Source organism: Suncus etruscus, chromosome 5 (assembly GCF_024139225.1).
Source record: "Suncus etruscus isolate mSunEtr1 chromosome 5, mSunEtr1.pri.cur, whole genome shotgun sequence".
In the NCBI taxonomy this organism is placed as follows: Eukaryota; Metazoa; Chordata; class Mammalia; order Eulipotyphla; family Soricidae; genus Suncus; species Suncus etruscus.
Window position 1 is genome coordinate 128,528,522 of NC_064852.1, and position 19,023 is coordinate 128,547,544.

Below are 19,023 nucleotides of genomic sequence, written 5' to 3' on the forward strand. Positions count from 1 at the left end.
ATTTTAACCTTTGTGATTTAGCCTGATTACCTGTTGTTGCCAGTTTACAGTTTTTCTTTAGCAATAAATATTGAAAAACATTTACTGATTCCTACTGATTCCTCAAATATTATAGTTGTTTTGGGTATATATTTTTATTTTTGGGTAACCCCTGAGTACAGATAGGAGAGATCCAAAAACCAAATCAAACCAACCAAAACCCTATTTAATCACCACCTTCCTTATTCATATTTAAATTATTAAAAAATTCAGAGAGCTAGTTTCACACAGGCAATCCAGGCTCAATAACCAGCATCCAATATGGTCACACCTCTCTGTTTTAATTCCTGAGTGCAGAGCCAGGGGCAACCCCTGAACATTTGCAAGGTTTGGCCCGAAAAAAAACGAACAAAAATAAAATAAAATAAAATAGAATAAAGCAACTTCAAAAGACATGGGGCAAATGTATACCAGAAATAAACAATAAATTTGTTGTATTTAAGTTTTAGAATCTGTAAGAATTAACTGAACTGAAAATACCAGGAAACAAAAGGGATGGGTCAAGAAGTCTACTTTTTTTTTTTGCCACACCCAGCAGTTCTCATTCCTCCTGATGGTGTTCAACGGACCACGAAAACCTTGGATCTGTGCATGCAAGGCAAAGGCCATAGGCTATCATTGGCCCCAAGGTTATCTTATCTTAAATTGACTTCTATACCAGAGATTATACAGGAACAATCCCTACTCTTTGCCTAATAAGCTAAATTATGGCAAAATCTAGCATGAGACACTTCAGAAATGAATTTAAAAGCTAATAAATAGAGTTCATTTTATAAGGACTAAATAAATAAGGACTAAAATTACATTTGACACTTAACATTTTGTAGGGTTGGCACAATAAATAGTACAGTAGTACACCTGCCTTGCACATGACAGACCTAGATTGATTCCCTTACACCTAGTATGATATGAGTTCAGAGCTAAGAATAAGCCCTCAGCACCATGAGGTGTGTCCCAAAACAAAATGCCACCTTAAAAAAAAGCCAATATGGGGCCGGAGAGATAGCATGGAGGCAAGGCGTTTGCTTTTCATGCAGAAGGTCATTGGCTCGAATCCCGACATCCCATATGATCCCCTGAGCCAGCCAGAAGCGGGGAGCCAGTAGTAACCCTAGTGCTGCCGTGTGACCCCCCCCCCCAAAAAAAAAATCCAATGTTTTTGTAGAATTAAAGCTTTCAATGAATTGGAAGAATGTTTAAGAGCCAGGGCCGGATTAGTGGTGCAAGTGGTAAGGTGTCTGCTTGCCTGCACTAACCTAGGATGGACCTCGGTTCGATCCCCTGGTATCCCATATAATCTCCAAACAAGGTGTAATTTCTGAGCACCTAGCCAGGAGTAACCCCTGAGCAACACCGGGTGTGGCTCAAAAACCAAGAAAGAAAAAAAATACAAAGTAAGAATTTTTGGAGTTATATTCACAAGATGACCACTCTTAAGACTAAACAGATTAAAGATAAATGGAAAGAAAATATGTATTTTCTCTCATCTCAATTTCAAATAAAACTATAGTCTGCAACATGAGATTTTATGAACAGACTATTATCTCCATTAAGTAATTACCTGGAAATAGAAGTCCAATATACCAACCATGTCTGTGCCTTCTGGGAAACACTGGGGGGAAATAAAAGAAAGATTACTACAAATGTAAGAATAAAAGAAAATCATATTTAGAAACACAATTTTAATGTATACAACCTATTTGATTTTGGTGGGGGCTACACCTGATGACGCTCAGGGGTTACTCCTGGCTATGTGCTCAGAAATCGCTCCTGGCTTGGGAGACCATATGGGATGCCAGGGGAACAAACCACGGGCCATCCTAGGTCAGCGCGTGCAAGGCAGACACCGACCACTTGTGCCACCGCTCCAGCCCAAGCACTTGATTTTTTTTTTAATTTAAATGTCATGGAGCGGGGAAGAGGGTAGAGATAGAAAGAACCTCTGAGCAGGGAGAGAATCCAAGCACTTGATTTTTAAAAACAGTATAGATCTATAAAAGGCATAAATATGAAATATAAAATAAAGCAAAATCATGCATGTAGATTTCTAAATATTAATTTAGCTGAACAATAAACTAATTCGTAATTCATAAGACAATTTGGAAGCCCATTAAAAACTCAAGCACACAAATCGATTTAATAGTAACACTTTTAGCACTAAATCAAGAGTTAATTTTCTTTTAAAACTTATGCATATTAGGGCCAGAGCGATAGAAGTGGTAGGGCATTTGCCTTGCACGCAGCCAACCCTGGACAGACCCCAGTTGAATTCCCAGCATCCCATATGGTCCCCCTAGCCTGCCAGGAGCGATTTCTGAGCGTAGAGCCAGGAGTAAACAATGAGCGCCGCCGGTGTGACTCAAAAAACAAAATAAACAAGTAAATGAATAAAACTTCCGCATATTAAATAGTAATGGTTGCTTAGCAGTTGCATTTTCATTAATTTCATTCTATGAAAAAATATGAAATAGAAACAATATATAAAAACCTTTTTTTCTTTTAAATAATATCCTATAGCAAAATTCCGATCTCCACTTTCTCTTTCAGACTGAAACCTAAAAGAAAAGAAACAGTTTCATTTAGTTTCTATACTTCTATGATAAAATACAGTAGAAGACAAATACCAAAAAGCCTGCTTTTATGGATTCCAGTTACCAGCTAGCTGCTGACAGGTCACTGGACTGGACAAGACATTGAAATGTTCATTCTTTCAGCTTTAATTTTCTCGTATAAAGGAACTGACAAGCACTGGGTTCTTTCTAGTCTTCTTATTTTGTAAATAAGGAAACTAATTTCAAAGTCATAAAATATTACACCGTAAAAAAAAAATCCATTGTCTGGGGCTGGTGAGGTAGCACAGCAGGTAGCCAACCTGAATTTGATCCATTATGGTTCCTCAAGTCTTTCAGGAGTGATTCCTGAGTGCAGAGCCAGGAATAGACCCTGAGCATCTCCGTGTGTGACCCCAAATCAAAGCAAAACAAAACAACACAAAACGAAACATAAAATATTTCACTGCAGGGCCCGGAGAGATAGCACAGCGGCGTTTGCCTTGCAAGCAGCTGATCCAGGACCAAAGGTGGTTGGTTCGAATCCCGGTCTCCCATATGGTCCCCCGTGCTTGCCAGGAGCTATTTCTGAGCAGACAGCCAGGAGCAACCCCTGAGCAATGCCAGGTGTGGCCCAAAAACCAAAAAGAAAAAAAAAAGAGAGAAAAAAATTTCACTGTTGCTTAAAAACTGCTATCATATGATTCTCCAAAAGTACCAAATAGGTCATTTCAACAGAAGCAATTCATAGCAAAATTCACTGAGAGAATAACTGATGAAATGAATCATACACCCTTTAGTGGTCTGAAAGTCAATAGGTGAAGCATAAGAAAGAAAGGAAAGACCCGGGTAAAAAGGAAGGCCATAGTGATGAGGAGGAGAAAGACCTGTCAGTTTATTAAAACATGGTGAATATGAACACACAGAAGCAATAAAGGCATTCATTAGAAACTTTTGGGAAAAGATAGTATTCTTAAATATACTAAGTCAGTGTACATGTATATCACATTAAAATACACTATAATCTATACTTTAAAGAGATCACAGAGATAGTACAGTGAATAGGACATTTGCCTTGCTAATCTGGTTTCAATCTCCTGTCATCCCACATGGTCCCTTGAACCTGCTAGAATTAATTCCTAAGCACAGAGCCAGAGATAGTCATGAGCACTGTCAGGTATGCCCCCCAAAACAAAACATTTATTTCAATATGGCTACCCAACTATCGAAATATCTCACAAATGAAACTCACGTGGCATTACTGAATCCAACATATTCATTACCAGCCATCTTATTCAAAAACTGCATCACCTATGAAGATTATAGTATTAGTAATCAAAAAATTATATACATATGTTAAAACATGAAAATTTGAGTTCTATATTATACTTACATAGTCAAATTTTTCAGCATTATTCACTCCTTGCTGCAAAAAATGAGAAATACATGTATTAATATAGGGACCACCACAGTTAAGTGAATATAATAATCAAATTTTTCAAGATGCTATCAAATATGCTGCACATTAGTACTTTTAAATACTAAGAAATATTTCTAGAGTAGTATTTACATAAATGTTTTGACACTTCATTTCAGTATCATCCGTATGCTGAGATGGATCTGAATTACGAAGGGAATGCTTTATTTTAAGCATCTTTGCCCAACCCAACATTACATACAATTACAAACAAATTAGCCTAACCCCTTTATCTTTTGTGAAATACATAATCTAGAATACATGTTATTTCATACTTTACAAAACTTAAAATAAAGTTTTACCCTTAGGGAAAAAATTAAGTAAATGTAAATTATGGTTTTCAATGGAGAACAATCTATAGCTTAAAAATAACCGTAAGCCAGTATTAGTTAGAAAGATAAGTTATGCTTAAAACTAAGCTATAATTCTAGTATATACATTCTGGATACATTTTACTACTGCAGGGAAACTATCTCTATTGTTAATACTTGAACTAAAATCTAACGTCTTGTTTAGCTTCATTTGTATTTAGTATTATGCCAATTCAGAGTATGGAAGATGTATTGTTTCATCACTTCTATTTCTAACATGTTAGCTACTGCAAGTGTCAAGAGGAAAAAAAACCTAGGTAATGTAGATCAGTTTAAGTAGCCAAATGGTTTCATTTTACCTCGGCGAAGTTTACAAAGCAGTAAGCTGTAGATCTGAAATCAAACGTATTAATTGGTGATATGCACCCAACAGAAACAATACATCTCAATATTTAAAAACAGGTTTAAAATAATCTGACAGCTCAAGCTTTCAAAACAAATATTTTAAAACATTATCCCTTGAAACTTTTAAAACATTGTATTTTAAAATTTAGTATGGGGAAAAACAGCTGTACTGGAGTATTAATACATCGAATAAAGCCAGGTTCATAATCCACTGTACATGTGGATTAGGATGTGGCTGATACTGAGATTTACAGATCAACTGTCTAAGAAAGGATGTAAAGTCAGTAGCCGGAAAAAGCATACCATCTCATTAAAATTAGGCATAAAAAGAGCTACACAAGAAAGACTTTGCTGTAGTCATATTTTAATCACTATTTCCTCTAACATATCTACTGGCAAATTTACTTTCTATTTCCTTATAATATATCAGAAATTATAATGTAGAAATATAACTCCAAAGCTGTTCAATGAAAAAATAATTAAAAGAAGAAATTACCAACTTCATTGAACTGTTGCAGTTGTCAAAATATTCCATAGATCCTAATGCTGTAAAATATGTAACAACATTTAAACCACAAAAACCTTTTAACCTTTAAAAAAAGCACCAAAAAAACAAAAAACAAAAAACCTCTTGGAAAAAAGATGTCAGCATTTGCATTGGGATGTCATATGGAAAATTACTAATTATACAATTAACCAATGTAAAATGAAGTAATCTTTCATTTTCGGACTTAAGCTATATTCTACAAAATTTCCTTATTTGGCTCTCATGTTTAGTCTAAAAAAATAAGGTGACTAGTTGAGGGTTGGGGGCCACACCTGGTGGCACTCAATGGTTACACTCCTTGATCAGGAATCATCCCTGGTAGGGTAACGGGAAACATATGGGATGTCAGGGTTTGAACCTAGTTCAGTTACTTGAAAGCCAACTACCCTACCCGCTGTGCTATCAATCTGGTCCCTAAGATGACTATTTTAGTATTATAGTCACATGTTCAGCTTCATAGGATTAATTAAATTAAGTCCAAGTTTTTGCTTCTATGCTGTTTTAAAGAAAAATAAATCTTTAGGAATGCCTATCATTACATAACATTGAATATCCTAGGAAAAATTATGTAAATAGGTAAAATAAGGTAGGAGTGACTACATTAAATCCTGATTTCCCAGACTTGATTATGTTGTCTATCTTGGTAACAGCATTTAGTTAATGAAAGATAATTGCCCCCTGGAAAGATTTCATGAGCCTAAGAATACAGGGTTTACTTAGTAATAATTCTAAAATGCTATGCTATTTTAATTTTGGCAAGGCTAGCATATAAAATTCACTTGTTAGAATGCGCTGTTAGAAAACCACATATATATTAAGCTTTCCCCTTAAAGAGGGAAAAAAATATATAGACTAGAGACAGCATAGTGGATAAGGCCTTGTCTGCCTTACCAGTAATCCCTGAGAACAGAGTCAGTAGTTGGTACTATGCATAATTAAGTTTGGTTCCACAATCCTTCCAATGCTACCCCCCACCCAAAAAACACAAACTGAGGAGAAAAAAAATCATTAACCAGTAGTGGAGGCAGAAGGTAAGGGCAGAGAAACACTGAAGCCAAGAATGTAAATTGGTGGCTGCTGCCATTATTGTTTTTATTTTGTGACTTAAAATTTTTCTTAAGTTAAAGGAAAAAAAAAACTTTTTCCCCTAATAATAATAAAAACTTATTTAAAAAATTACTACCATGTAGATGCCAGAGCGATAGCACAGCAGGGCATTTGCCTTGCATGAAGACAACCTGGGACAGACCTGGGTTCATGCCCAGCATCCCATATGGTCCCCCAAGCCTGCCAAGAGCAATTTCTGAGCGCAGAGCCAGGAGTAACCCCTGAGCGCTGCTGGGTGTGACCCAATAACCCCCCCCCCAAAAAAAACAAAATTACTCCTATGTAGTTGTTTCTTTCCAATTAAATTTTTAAATCAGGGGCTGGAGTGATAGTACAATGGGTAAGGTACTTGCATTGTAGCTGCTGATTTGGGTTTGAACCCCAGCATCCCAGATGGTTGCCCTAGTAATTAAGGATTTCTGGAGAAACCCCTGAGCTCTGGCACATGTGCCCCTAAATAACAACAAAATTTTAATCAAGTGGGAAGTGCCAACGTCAGTAGGTATTTTCTAATGTTTGAGTCAGGAGTTTAAATTTTATTGTAAATTTTATAGACATTTAGGGAAATACAGCTGGTAAAAGGTAGTAGCAAAGTCATAGTTCTTCACATATTGGCCTCATTAATACAAATGTCACAGAGAATCTAGCCTCAAAGGTTGTATTTCCTGCTGTAGATCTTTTTGATCAGATATTCTTTTCCATTTTGTTAAACCCAAAGAACTAGAAACAGTCTGATATACAAGAGGACTTGTTCCCATGCAATATCCTTAGGACCACTACTGACACCGGTGCTTTAAAATGGTGTCCGCAGGGTTTTGGAACCAGAAGTAGTAAAAGAGTTACAGCATGAGACAAGTACATTTCTTTGGCAAAATGAGAGAAAACTTGAATAGGCTAAACTTGAATGGAAGGCTAAAAATTAATTTTACAATCAGCATATATAAAAACTGGTATCTAAATGTTGTATAAACACCCACTTAACTTTTGAAAAACAAAGAATTTAGTCGTATGTGAAAAACACAAAACCATGATAAAGGTGACACTAAATTTTGACAATGGCTATCAACAGAATATCAAAAGTATCAACAATACTGGAGAAATTTCATAGCATTTTTGACAAACTAAAATTCATCAAGTATCTGACATTATAATAGTTAATATAGCAATGTTGACAGGAACATCTAAGAATACATTTAGTAGAAAGGCACACACTTAAAATGAATGCATAAATCAGTTGCTTTTTAAGTATATCTTTTGGTTTCATTCATAAATAGTGGAGGTATGTCGACTAAATAAAAATTAGAGGTCAGGGGCTGAAGCAATAATCCAGAGTTGAGGTTTAGAACATGCTTTGCATGGTGAGCAATCCTGGTACCACAATCCCCAGTCCTTAATCCTCTAAAGGCCACTGGGGCAGCCCTGAGGCCTCTGAACACCATCTGGGAAGCCAGGTAATCCTCCCAGCATTGCTAAACTAGAATCTATCACCAGGAGGGGCCTCAGGAGGCTCTTCCTAACCCTCCTTCATAGAAGAGGCAACAATAACTCAAAGTTGTTTTTCAAATTGTGCCAAGGAAAATAATTTAGCACTAAATACTTGGATTAAAATAGTTATTACAGGGAGTAATGCCCCAAATCTAGCTATCTTCATTGATTACCCTTCTAGTATCAGAAAAGTAAATTCTGTTGCCAATAAATCAAGTCCTTCATTTTTATTTTTTTTTTTTTTTGGTTCTTTTTTGGGGGTCACACCCGGCAGCGCTCAGGGTTTACTCCTGGCTCCATGGCTCAGGAAATCGCCCCTGGCAGGCACAGGGGACCATATGGGATGCCGGGATTCCAACCACCATCCTTCTGCGTGAAAGGCAAATGCCTTAAAGTGTCAAATACATTAACTGATCTAAACAGATCTGTTTTTATAAATCCTACCAAGTCCAAGTCATCATCTACTGCTCCCCAGTGGCACCAACTGACTTATAGTTCCACAAGACATTGCTAAAATAACTAAAGTGCGCTTTACATACATATTTTTAGCTGAATTTGTCTTTTCATGCAATAAAGTTAAACTGATTTTTTTTAGAAATAAAAAGCTGAAAATTCAAAGCTACTTCAAATTTTTAAAAGTTTCCTCATATAATAAAGTGAAAATTACCTACGGATAAAGAGATTTAAATACAGAAGACAAAGTTAACTTACTCTTTTACCTTTAAGGTGTGGCAATTACCTGGTTAATGTGATGCCCTTATTTTCCTACCTTAACCCTTGTATTATCTTTAGACCTTAACTTTTAAACTGCAACTAGGTGAAAGTTTTGCCACTGGAAAGAAAAAAAATTATATAAGGAAAGATATTGCCATTTCATCCAAAGTAACTGCTCCTTTCATGTGAACTTTCATTCTGTCCTTCAAAATCAAGCAACCACAATGTCAAATAAAATAAACCACATTTCAAAAATGGATCCATTCCATTTAATAGATATAACTAAGAAAGGAAGAGCAATGTCTCATTTTGTATGTGCATTTTTATGTACAAAATGACATTTGTTTTTATGAAGGTATTTACCTATATAGCTTTGTTAAAAATTTTAATTATTGGAGGTTTCCTATAAGTTTAGGTAGTTTAGAATTTATTCAACAGGTTCCTTCTGAGCAAATCCTTTTTTCCATACTCTGCTAATCCTTTTGAACATTTTGCTCTGCCTCTTCCCCCATTTTGAGGATCACCACCAATCCTACAAGGAAAAAATATCAATACTACAAAATTATCAAATAAAGTCTTGCTAAAGACTATTTTGTATTCAAGGAGGGGAGTAACAAAAGGCAAATGTTTTAACAATACCACAATAAAGCCTTGATTGTGGGATGGGAAATAGCCTCAAGCCTAAAAGAGCTGTAAAAATAGAATGCCCAATTAGGAGCCACAGTAAATAGCATCCATGTTCTGGGTTCTTAGGAGCCATAGTAAAACAGTGTCCATGTTTCAGGTACTCAAATACAAGCACTGAGGAGATCTCTCCATTGTTCCTTATAAATACAACATTGACCAAAGATCAAGACACCCATTTAAATTTTTGACTTTTAAGACAAATTATATTTTTTGTACACTAAAATTAAAACAACTGCCTTTGGGGGGGGGGAAGATACTATAATTAAATATATTATAAAGAGAAATCAAAAACACCTATATTAAAAAACAGCCAACTGGGGCCGGCGCAATGGCGCTAGAGGTAAGGTGTCTACCTTGCCAGCACTAGCCTAGTACAGACCATAGTTCAATCCCCCGGCTTCCCATATGGTCCCCCAAGCCAGGAGCGACTTCTGTGCGCATAGCTAGGAGTAATCCTGAGCGTCACCGGTGTGGCCCAAAAAACAAAACAAAACAAAAAAAAAAAACAACAACAGGGGGCCGGGCGGTGGCGCTGGAGGTAAGGTGCCTGCTTTACCTGCGCTAGCCTAGGAGACGGACCGCGGTTCGATCCCCCGGCGTCCCATATGGTCCCCCAAGCCAGGAGCGACTTCTGAGCGCATAGCCAGGAGTAACCCCTGAGCGTTACCGGGTGTGGCCCAAAAACCAAAAAACAAACAAACAACAAAAAAAAAAAAACAACAACAACAAACAAAACCCAGCCAACTGAATTCTAAACTAACAAAATCATATGAGATTCAGCTCAAACTTATTCTTACTAGAATCAGTCAGCTTCCTTACCCTATCCTAAATGAGCCTGAATTTGAAGGCTGGATTGAGTATAACTCATTTCAATAATCAATTCATAAATCTTAAGGGATCATAAACATGAACATATTATGTACAGATAGATACGGGCTGAGACCTTTATTTAAAAAAAGTGAAAATACTAAATTCTGGGGAAGTTCTGGAATAAACCTGGGCATATTAGGCTTACCCCTCCAAGTTTTAAATAAACTTCATCAAACAAAACAAAACTTGTGAAACCCCTTCTAAAAGCAAAATGAAAAATTCAAATAAAGTGACATAAAAAACATCTTTCTAAATTCTCATTTCCAACTTTGCCAGTAAATTTAATTTTTGAACGACTGAACACTTGTGTAAATGCAAGAAGACTCAGTTAAATTTTTTCACTGTTGGACATCAAGTCATATACAGGTTGCATAAACAAGTTTAACTGTCTCGTCTCGTAGTGTCCATATTATTGTGACTCAATGTAGAGTTTATGACTCATGAATGAACATGGTAGTGAAACTAATGAGAGGATGGTGTGGTGACACATGCATTTTCCACATGCAGTACATCACTGTGGTACATTAAATCTATTAATCATTAAACAAAAGATGTTTAAACTTCATGCAATTAAAGAAAGTATCTATTAATCATTCACATATACCCTTCCTGAAATATACTATTCGTGTACCAAGTTAATCTTTCTCTAGATCAAAATTAAAGTATCAGTTTCAAAAGTCCCATGTACTCTGAAAAGTTTATATGAAATCATAGTATATGAACATTTTTCTGGGGAAAACAAAAAAAGTTCTGAACTATTAGTATTTTATTTAAACATTAAAATATGCATTGCACTATCATAACTTTTCTCACCCTTCCAAATTAAGTAACCTGTTTAAATCTGAGCATTTAATAATAAAATACTACTTTTTACAGTATTCGTTACAATGGTCCTTTTAGTTGCACATAGTTCACTACAAGGTAAGCTACTTGAAGGCTCAACTATGCCTTGCACCATTTGTATAACTTTTTAATATTCTTCTTTCATTTTTAAATTGTTTTTCTATTAGAAAAATATAAAACTTGGGGCTGGAGATAGCACAGCAGTAGGGTGTTTGCCTTGCACATGGCTGACCCAGGACAGACCCAGGTTGAATTCCCAGCATGCCATATGGTCCTCTAAGTCCGCCAGGAGCAATTTCTGAGCTCAGAGCCAGGAGGAACCTTTGAGGGCCACTGAGTATGGCCCAAAAACATATATATATATATATATATATATATATATATATATATATATATATATATATATATATATATATATATATATATAAAAAACTAGATAGTACATGAACAAGACAAAACTTTCTGTAACTATTAAGTTAGTTACATTAAAAAGTAAATAGGGGCCGGAGTGATATTACAGTGGCTAAAGTATTGGTCTTGCATGGCTGGCCCAGGCTGATCTCTGACAGACCATATGGTCACCTGAGCATCTCCAGGAGTAATAATAAGTGCAAACCTAGGAATAAACCCTAAGCATTGCAGGGTGTGGCCCCCCCAAAAAAGCATATTTTAAGTAAATTATTTAGTAAGTTACTAACTATAATATCTACCTCCCTCAAGCTACAAGGATTAAGTCAGTGCTACAAACTACTCATCATAAGATACTGTAAATACTGAACAGACTTGTTTCTCACGGATATATAAAATGTATCAAGGTAGGTGTATGCATAATATAAAATGAATTTTATTAACTGAGCCAATGACATATTTTAAACTCAAATATCCCTTATGTTACTGGGTTATTCACCCTCAATAATGCATCTGACAATGCCATGTTGCTCTGTTTTCCAAGCTTAGAAAAAGCAAGCATAGATATGATGAAGGATATAAGCATTACATATACAAATGAAATGTTTTCCAATATAAAAGGAAATAAATAAGAATTTGAAGATGTTAATAGTATCCCACAAAAAAATTTTCAAATACTTAATTTTCAAGTACTGAAAACTTCCAATAATGACAAACCAGTAACTTAAAAGGTACAAGACATATTAACTTAGTACTAAAATAAGTCTTGATTAATGAAAATGACTTTATTAAGTAAAGCACATGAAACAAGTTCCATCATGAAAACTGTGATTACGGCTCATGAGCGCATGAAGAGCTTTAACATATTCAAGGGTGAATGCACTGAACACACACTACCAGAACGTGCTCCAACATAGAACTTACACTAGTTTAAATAAAAGCTTTTAATTCTGATTACATTTATTCAATCTAATAGTCCAAAGGAAGAGGAGGAAAGGATTACTAAGAATAAAAAGCTCTATGCCTATAATTGAGCAAAAACTTTCACATTTATAAAATTAAACTTTAACACCAAAAAACTATTCATTTTCTCAAAAGTAATCAAAAATCCATGTTTATGCCTTAGCTATTTAAAATCATACTAGGTTAAAAGGAAATGTCAACATTTTACCTTTATTAATGAAGTCACAACAATTGCTCCAGCATTTACCATAGGATTATGTGGTTTATCTGTAACAGAAAATAAGAGTATTTGAAATACTAATTCACTTTTTGTGACATAAAAGTTCCATTAACATATTTTAGTCTTTCATGTATATCACTTCATGATGAACGACTGTAGGGTGAAGTAATATATTTTAAAATTACCTACCTGCATATCAAAATTAGCAATAAAGTAGTAAGAAGTTGCTATAAGAATCATAGAGTGGGGCCAGGAGTGATTTCTGAATGCATAGCCAGGAGTACCCCTTGACCATCACCGGGTGTGGCTCAAAAAAAAAAAAAACTTTTCCTAGAGTCTTTAGAGTTTTCTATATATAGTATGTCATCTGCTTGACTTCTTCCTTTCCTATCTGGATTCCCTTGATATCTTCTTCTTGCCTAATTGCTATAGCAAGTACTTCCAGTACTGTGTTGAATAGGAGTGGTGAGAGGGGGTAACCTTGTCTTGTACCAGAGTTTAGGGGGAAGGCTTTTAGTTTTTCTCCATTGAGGATAATATTTGCCATTGGCTGTGGTAGATGGCCTTGAATAGATTGAGGAAGGTTCCTTTCATTCCCAACTTGCTGAGAATTTTTATCAAGAATCAACCTTTATGGAAAGCAATATGGAGATTCCTCCAAAAACTGGAAATTGAGCTCCCATACGACCCAGCTATACCACTCCTAGGAATATACCCTAGGAACACAAAAATACAATATAAAAACCCCTTCCTTACACCTATATTCATTGCAGCACTATTTACCATAGCAAGACTCTGGAAACAGCCAAGATATCCTTCAACAGATGAATGGCTAAAGAAACTGTGGTACATATACACAATGGAATATTATGCAGCTGTCAGGAGATGAAGTCATGAAATTTTCCTATACAGGGATGTACATGGAATCTATTATGCTGAGTGAAATAAGTCAGAGAAAGAGAAAGACGCAGAATGGTCTCACTCATCTATGGGTTTTAAGAAAAATGAAAGACATTCCTGCAATAATAACTTTCAGACACAAAAGAGAAAAGAGCTGAAAGTTACAGCTTGGGGCCGGGCGGTGGCGCTAGAGGTAAGGTGTCTGCCTTGCCTGCGCTAGCCTTGGACGAATCGCGGTTCGATCCCCCGGCATCCCATATGGTCCTCCAAGCCAGGAGCGACTTCTGAGCGCATAGCCAGGAGTAACCCCTGAGCGTCACCGGGTGTGGCCCAAAAAAAAAAAAAAAAAGAAAGTTACAGCTCACCTCATACAGGGATGAGTTAGTTAGAGAAATAACTATGTTTTGAACTATCGTAATAATGAGAATGTACGAGGGAAATAGAAAGCCTGTCTAGAGTACAGGTGGGGGTTGGGTGGGGAGGAGGGAGATTTGGGACATTGGTGATGGGAATGTTGCACTGGTGATGGGTGGTGTTCTTTACATGACTGAAACCCAAACACAATCATGTATATAATAAAGTTGTTTAAATAAAAAAATTTAAAAAAATGGGTATTGGAGCTTATCAAATGCTTTCTCTGCTGTCTTGATATGACCATGTGATTTTTATTTTTCTTATTGTTGATGTTGTATAATGTGTTAATAGATTTATGAATATTAAACCATCCTTGTCTTCCTGGGATGAAACCTACTTGATGGTAGTGAATGATTTTCTTTTTTTTTTTTTGTTTTGTTTTTGGGCCACACCCAGTGGTGCTCAGGGGTTACTCCTGGCTGTCTGCTCAGAAATAGCTCATGGCAGGCATGGGGGACACCAGTATTTGAACCAGCCACCTTTGGTCCTGGATTGGCTGCTTGCAAGGCAAATGCCCCGCTGTGGTATCTCTCCGGGCTTGTGATTGATTTTTTTTTTGTTTGTTTCTGGGCCACACCCTGTGAGGCTCAGGGGTTACTCCTGGCTATGCGCTCAGAAGTTGCTCCTGGCTTCTTGGGGGACCATATGGGACGCCGGGGGATCGAACCGCGGTCCGTCCTAGGCTAGCGCAGGCAAGGCAGGCACCTTACCTCCAGCGCCACCGCCCGGCCCCTATGACTGATTTTTTTGATGAGGCATTAGATACTATTTGCCAGGATTTTGTTGAGGATCTTTGCATCTATTTTCATCAGGAATATTGGTCTGTAATTTTATTTTTTGGCTGTATATCTGTCTGGTTTTGGTATCAAGGTGATACTGGCTTCATAGAAGCTGTCTGGATGGGGCCGGCAAATAGTATCTAATGCCTCATCAAAAAAATCAATCACAAGCCCGGAGAGATACCACAGCGGGGCATTTGCCTTGCAAGCAGCTGATGGGAATGCCATCTAGTCCAACCTTTGTGGAAATAGATATGGAGATTTCTCCAAAAGCTGGAGGTTGAGCTCCCTTACGATCCAGCTATACCACTCCTAGGAATATATCCTAGGAACACAAAAATACAATACAAAAATCCCTTCCTCACACCTATATTAATTGTAGCGTTGTTTAAAATAGCCAGACTCTGGAAACAGCCTAGATCAATAGATGAATGGCTAAAGAAACTATAGTACATATATACAATGGAATATTATGCAGCCGTAAGAAGAGATGAAGTCATGAAATTTTCCCATACATAATGTATATGGACTCTATTATGCTGAGTGAAATAAGTCAGAGGGAGAGAGATAAACACAAAATGGTCTCACTCATCTATGGGTTTTGAGAAAATGAAAAACATTTCTGTAATGATTCAAAATAGAGGAGGACTGGAGGGTCCAGCTCCTGACATGAAACTCACCACAGGGATTGTTTAGTACAGGGGTCCTCAAACTTTTTAAACAGGGGGCCAGTTCACTGTCCCTCAGACCATTGGAGGGTCTGACTATAGTAAAAACAAAACTTATGAATGAATTCTTATGCACACTGCATATATCTTATTTTGCAATGAAGAAACAAAACAGATACAAATACAATATGTGGCCCGCGGCCCACAGGCCATAGTTTGAGGACCACTGGTTTAATGCAATCACTGAGAACTATCATAACAAGATGTGACTGAATGAGGGAAGTAGAAAGCCTGTCTAAAGTACAGGCTGGTGTGGATTGGGGAGGAGGGACACTTGGGATATTGGTGATGGGAATGTTGCACTGGTGAAGGTTTTTTTTTAATATATTAAAAAAATCAAGAGAAAAAAATAGTTAAAAACTTTTTAAAAATAAAAGAATCACATAAGCAAGCAAAAATTTGTGTACAGAAAGACAGTTACTGCTGCTGCAGAAAAACATTCAAATTTCCTGCCATTTATGAAGTATTTGGACAAGCAACTGAATTTCACTATACTTTATCCCCATTGGTAAAAACAAGAAATGCTTAGAAAGTATTTTGAACAATATTAAGCACTCCCAGGTGACGACATATACACAGAAAGATAGTAACAGCAAGCAGCTTGTTTTGCAAGCAGCTGATCCAGGTTATCCAATTTGTTCCCAGGATTTGCCAGAAAGTGGGAAAACCAAAATACTGAGCAGAAGATTCTAACCCCAAAAACTGCTTGTCAAAGAGGTGGGCTGGGGAGTAGAGGCAGAGATGAAAAACGTCTGGGGACACTGGTAGAGGGTACTGGCACTGATGGTAGAACTGTTGTTTGAATATTAAGCTTAAAATTCAATTATGAATAATTTTTTTTAATTTATGTGTTATATTTTAGAAAAAAAAATGAGGCCTGGATCCACAGTATCTAGGGAGTAGTGACTTGCATACAACCAACCTGGTTTGATCACCAGCACCCCACAGATCTTGAGTGCCCCAACAAAAATGATCCCTGAGTATAGACCCAGGAGCAAAATCCTGAACACAGCTGGGTGTGGTCCCAAAGCCAACCAAAAAACAAAGCCCATATTTAAAATTTGTCAGATCAAAAGCAATACTTGGGGGGGAGGGGAGGAGAGAGAAATACTTTGGTCCTCACCTTTCCTATTTTAAATTCCTATTAAATAGTAACAATACTTGCTACTTATCCAATTATTTTTAGTTCAAGATTTTTTTTCAAATATTAGATGTTCTAAAAGAAAAGGCAAATTCACTACTGCAACTAACACATTACTTCACCATAAAAATATTTTTAATGAATTTAAAGCCAGAAAGATAGTACAGCTTAATGGTGCTTGACTTGCAAAGCAGCCAACCCAGAATCAAATCCACAGCATCCCATATGGTCCCAAGTCCCACCAGGAGTAACTTCTGAGTGCAGAGCCAGGATGAACCCCTGAGCAAAGCTGGATACAGCCCAAAACAAAAACCAAAAAAAAAAAAAAAAAAAATTATAATTTTTATGTGAACTACATAGAAGTAAGCCATCAGTTCAGCCAAGGAAGTAAACATCATACATAGTACTCCACTCAGTAGCATAAATCCCAGGGAATTATCTTCAAGAAAATGCTATACACTGAGATTTTTACAATATATTCCCCTGTAGGTGCATTATAAAGTGATTACTCCTTTGCCACCATCTTCTCCAGAGCTAATTCTAGATAGTTAATAGAATTTTAAGCAGAAAAGTAAGCATTTGTATGAGTGTCACAAAAACTTACCAAATATAAAAATATGATTTTAATTTTCCTCAAAAAAATTAAAAGTCATTTGGGCCGGAGATAGCATGGAGGTAGGGCGTTTGCCTTGCATGCAGAAGGACAGTGGTTCAAATCCTGACCCCTGACACTACCCAGAGCGGATTTCTGAGCATAGAGCCATGAGTGACCCCTGAGCACTACTCGGTGTGACCCAAAAACCAAAAAAAAAAAAAAAAAGATAATTAAAAAGTAATTAAAATTTATACAAGAGCCCGGAGAGATAGCACAGCAGTGTTTGCCTTGCAAGCAGCCGATCTAGGACCAAAGGTGGTTGGTTCAAATCCCGGTGTCTCATATGGTCCCCCGTGCCTGCCAGGAGCTATTTCTGAGCAGACAGCCAGGAGTAAGCCCTGAGCACCACCGGGTATGCCCCCCCCCCCCAAAAAAAACATTTTATACAAGAAAATGAGATCTGTCTTTTCCCAAACAATTTGTGTGTCATTCTTACCATCTTCATTTAAAAACAGTTTGTTGAATCTTAATCCACTGGGCTCTTTCCCAACATATCGATGAACATATTCTGTTCCAAGATCATTAACAGCAATGGCATATTTCAAAGGCTTTACACAGGACTGCAGACAAAATGGAACTTTGGTATCTCCAATAGAATGCCTATTTAAAAGTAGATTTTGCAAACTATTAATATCAACAGGAAAAATATAAATGCATAACTGGTATTTTTAACATGCAAATTTTAAAAAGGTTTTCCCATTATTCAACTGCATATTTACTTAAAATATTATATTACATCTATTTTTATAAAAGATACTACAAATATTCAAAAAAAAAGTGAAGGTAGGGGGCTGGGCGGTGGCGCTGGAGGTAAGGTGCCTGCCTTGCCTGCGCTAGCCTAGGACGGACCGCGGTTCGATCCCCCGGCGTCCCATATGGTCCCCCAAGAAGCCAGGAGCAACTTCTGAGCGCATAGCCAGGAGTAACCCCTGAGCGTCACAGGGTGTGGTCCAAAAACCAAAAAAAAAAAAAAAAAAAAAAAGAAAAAAAAAGTGAAGGTAGTCAGATAAGAGAAATGCTCAAAATTAGATAATTAATGTGAAATGTTTGTCAGAAATCAAGGTCTAAACTGTGGTCAGTACTGCGTTAAAATTCAGTTTACATTCAGTATTCTCTATGGTTTTGTCTATAAATATATCGCCTTGCAAACTATATCTACCTACCATTCTAGTCCAAAAAAAAAAAAAAAAGTTGGGGGTAGTTCTTTTAAAACCCAAAAGAGGTGACACTAACTTATAAAAATGAACAGTAAATGAGGCAGGGGAGATAGCATGAAGGTAAGGTGTTTGCCTTTCATGCAGAAGGACAGCGGTTTGAATTCCAGCATCCCATATGGTCCCCTGTGCCTGCCAGGGGCGATTTCTGAGCCTAGAGCCAGGAGTAACCCCTGAGCGCTGGCGGGTGTGACCCAAAAAACAAACAAACAAAATGAACAAACAAGAACAGTAAATAGATTAAAAAAAAAAAAAGTTTACCAAACTGGATCAATACAAAGAATAATTTCAAATGAAAAAAATTCCTCAACACTGGGCAAAAACCTTAGTGGCTTGAGGAGCAGAGGGTTGGGGAAGGTATTGGCTCAATTTTAATCCAGGTTCTGCATCCAGGGAGAACTCCTGATGGAGCTCCAGAAACTATAATTTGATGTTGGAGATCAAACCTATAGGTCAGCATCATGGAAGGCAGAGCCTAACCTAACCCAGGTTGTGGTGGTGGGGAGAGAAATCTTGTTCTATTTGCTGAAGTATCCATATGTTCCCAACAATGCTACCAAAACCTCA

The 19,023-nt window shown here is 37.0% G+C and overlaps 1 protein-coding gene across 2 annotated transcripts in view; it reads right to left on the minus strand.

Annotated features, from left to right (window-relative positions):
- GLS (glutaminase) overlaps window positions 1–19,023 on the minus strand; it is a 94,540-nt gene that overhangs the window by 42,904 nt on the left and 32,613 nt on the right. For both annotated transcript variants that reach the window (XM_049773201.1, XM_049773202.1), the window contains exons 6-11: window positions 17,679–17,842; window positions 12,614–12,672; window positions 3,982–4,014; window positions 3,841–3,899; window positions 2,528–2,594; window positions 1,601–1,651 (exon numbers count right to left, since the gene is read on the minus strand). In XM_049773201.1, coding sequence (XP_049629158.1) covers window positions 1,601–1,651; window positions 2,528–2,594; window positions 3,841–3,899; window positions 3,982–4,014; window positions 12,614–12,672; window positions 17,679–17,842 — 433 coding nt within the window. The remainder of the gene's footprint in view (window positions 1–1,600; window positions 1,652–2,527; window positions 2,595–3,840; window positions 3,900–3,981; window positions 4,015–12,613; window positions 12,673–17,678; window positions 17,843–19,023) is intronic.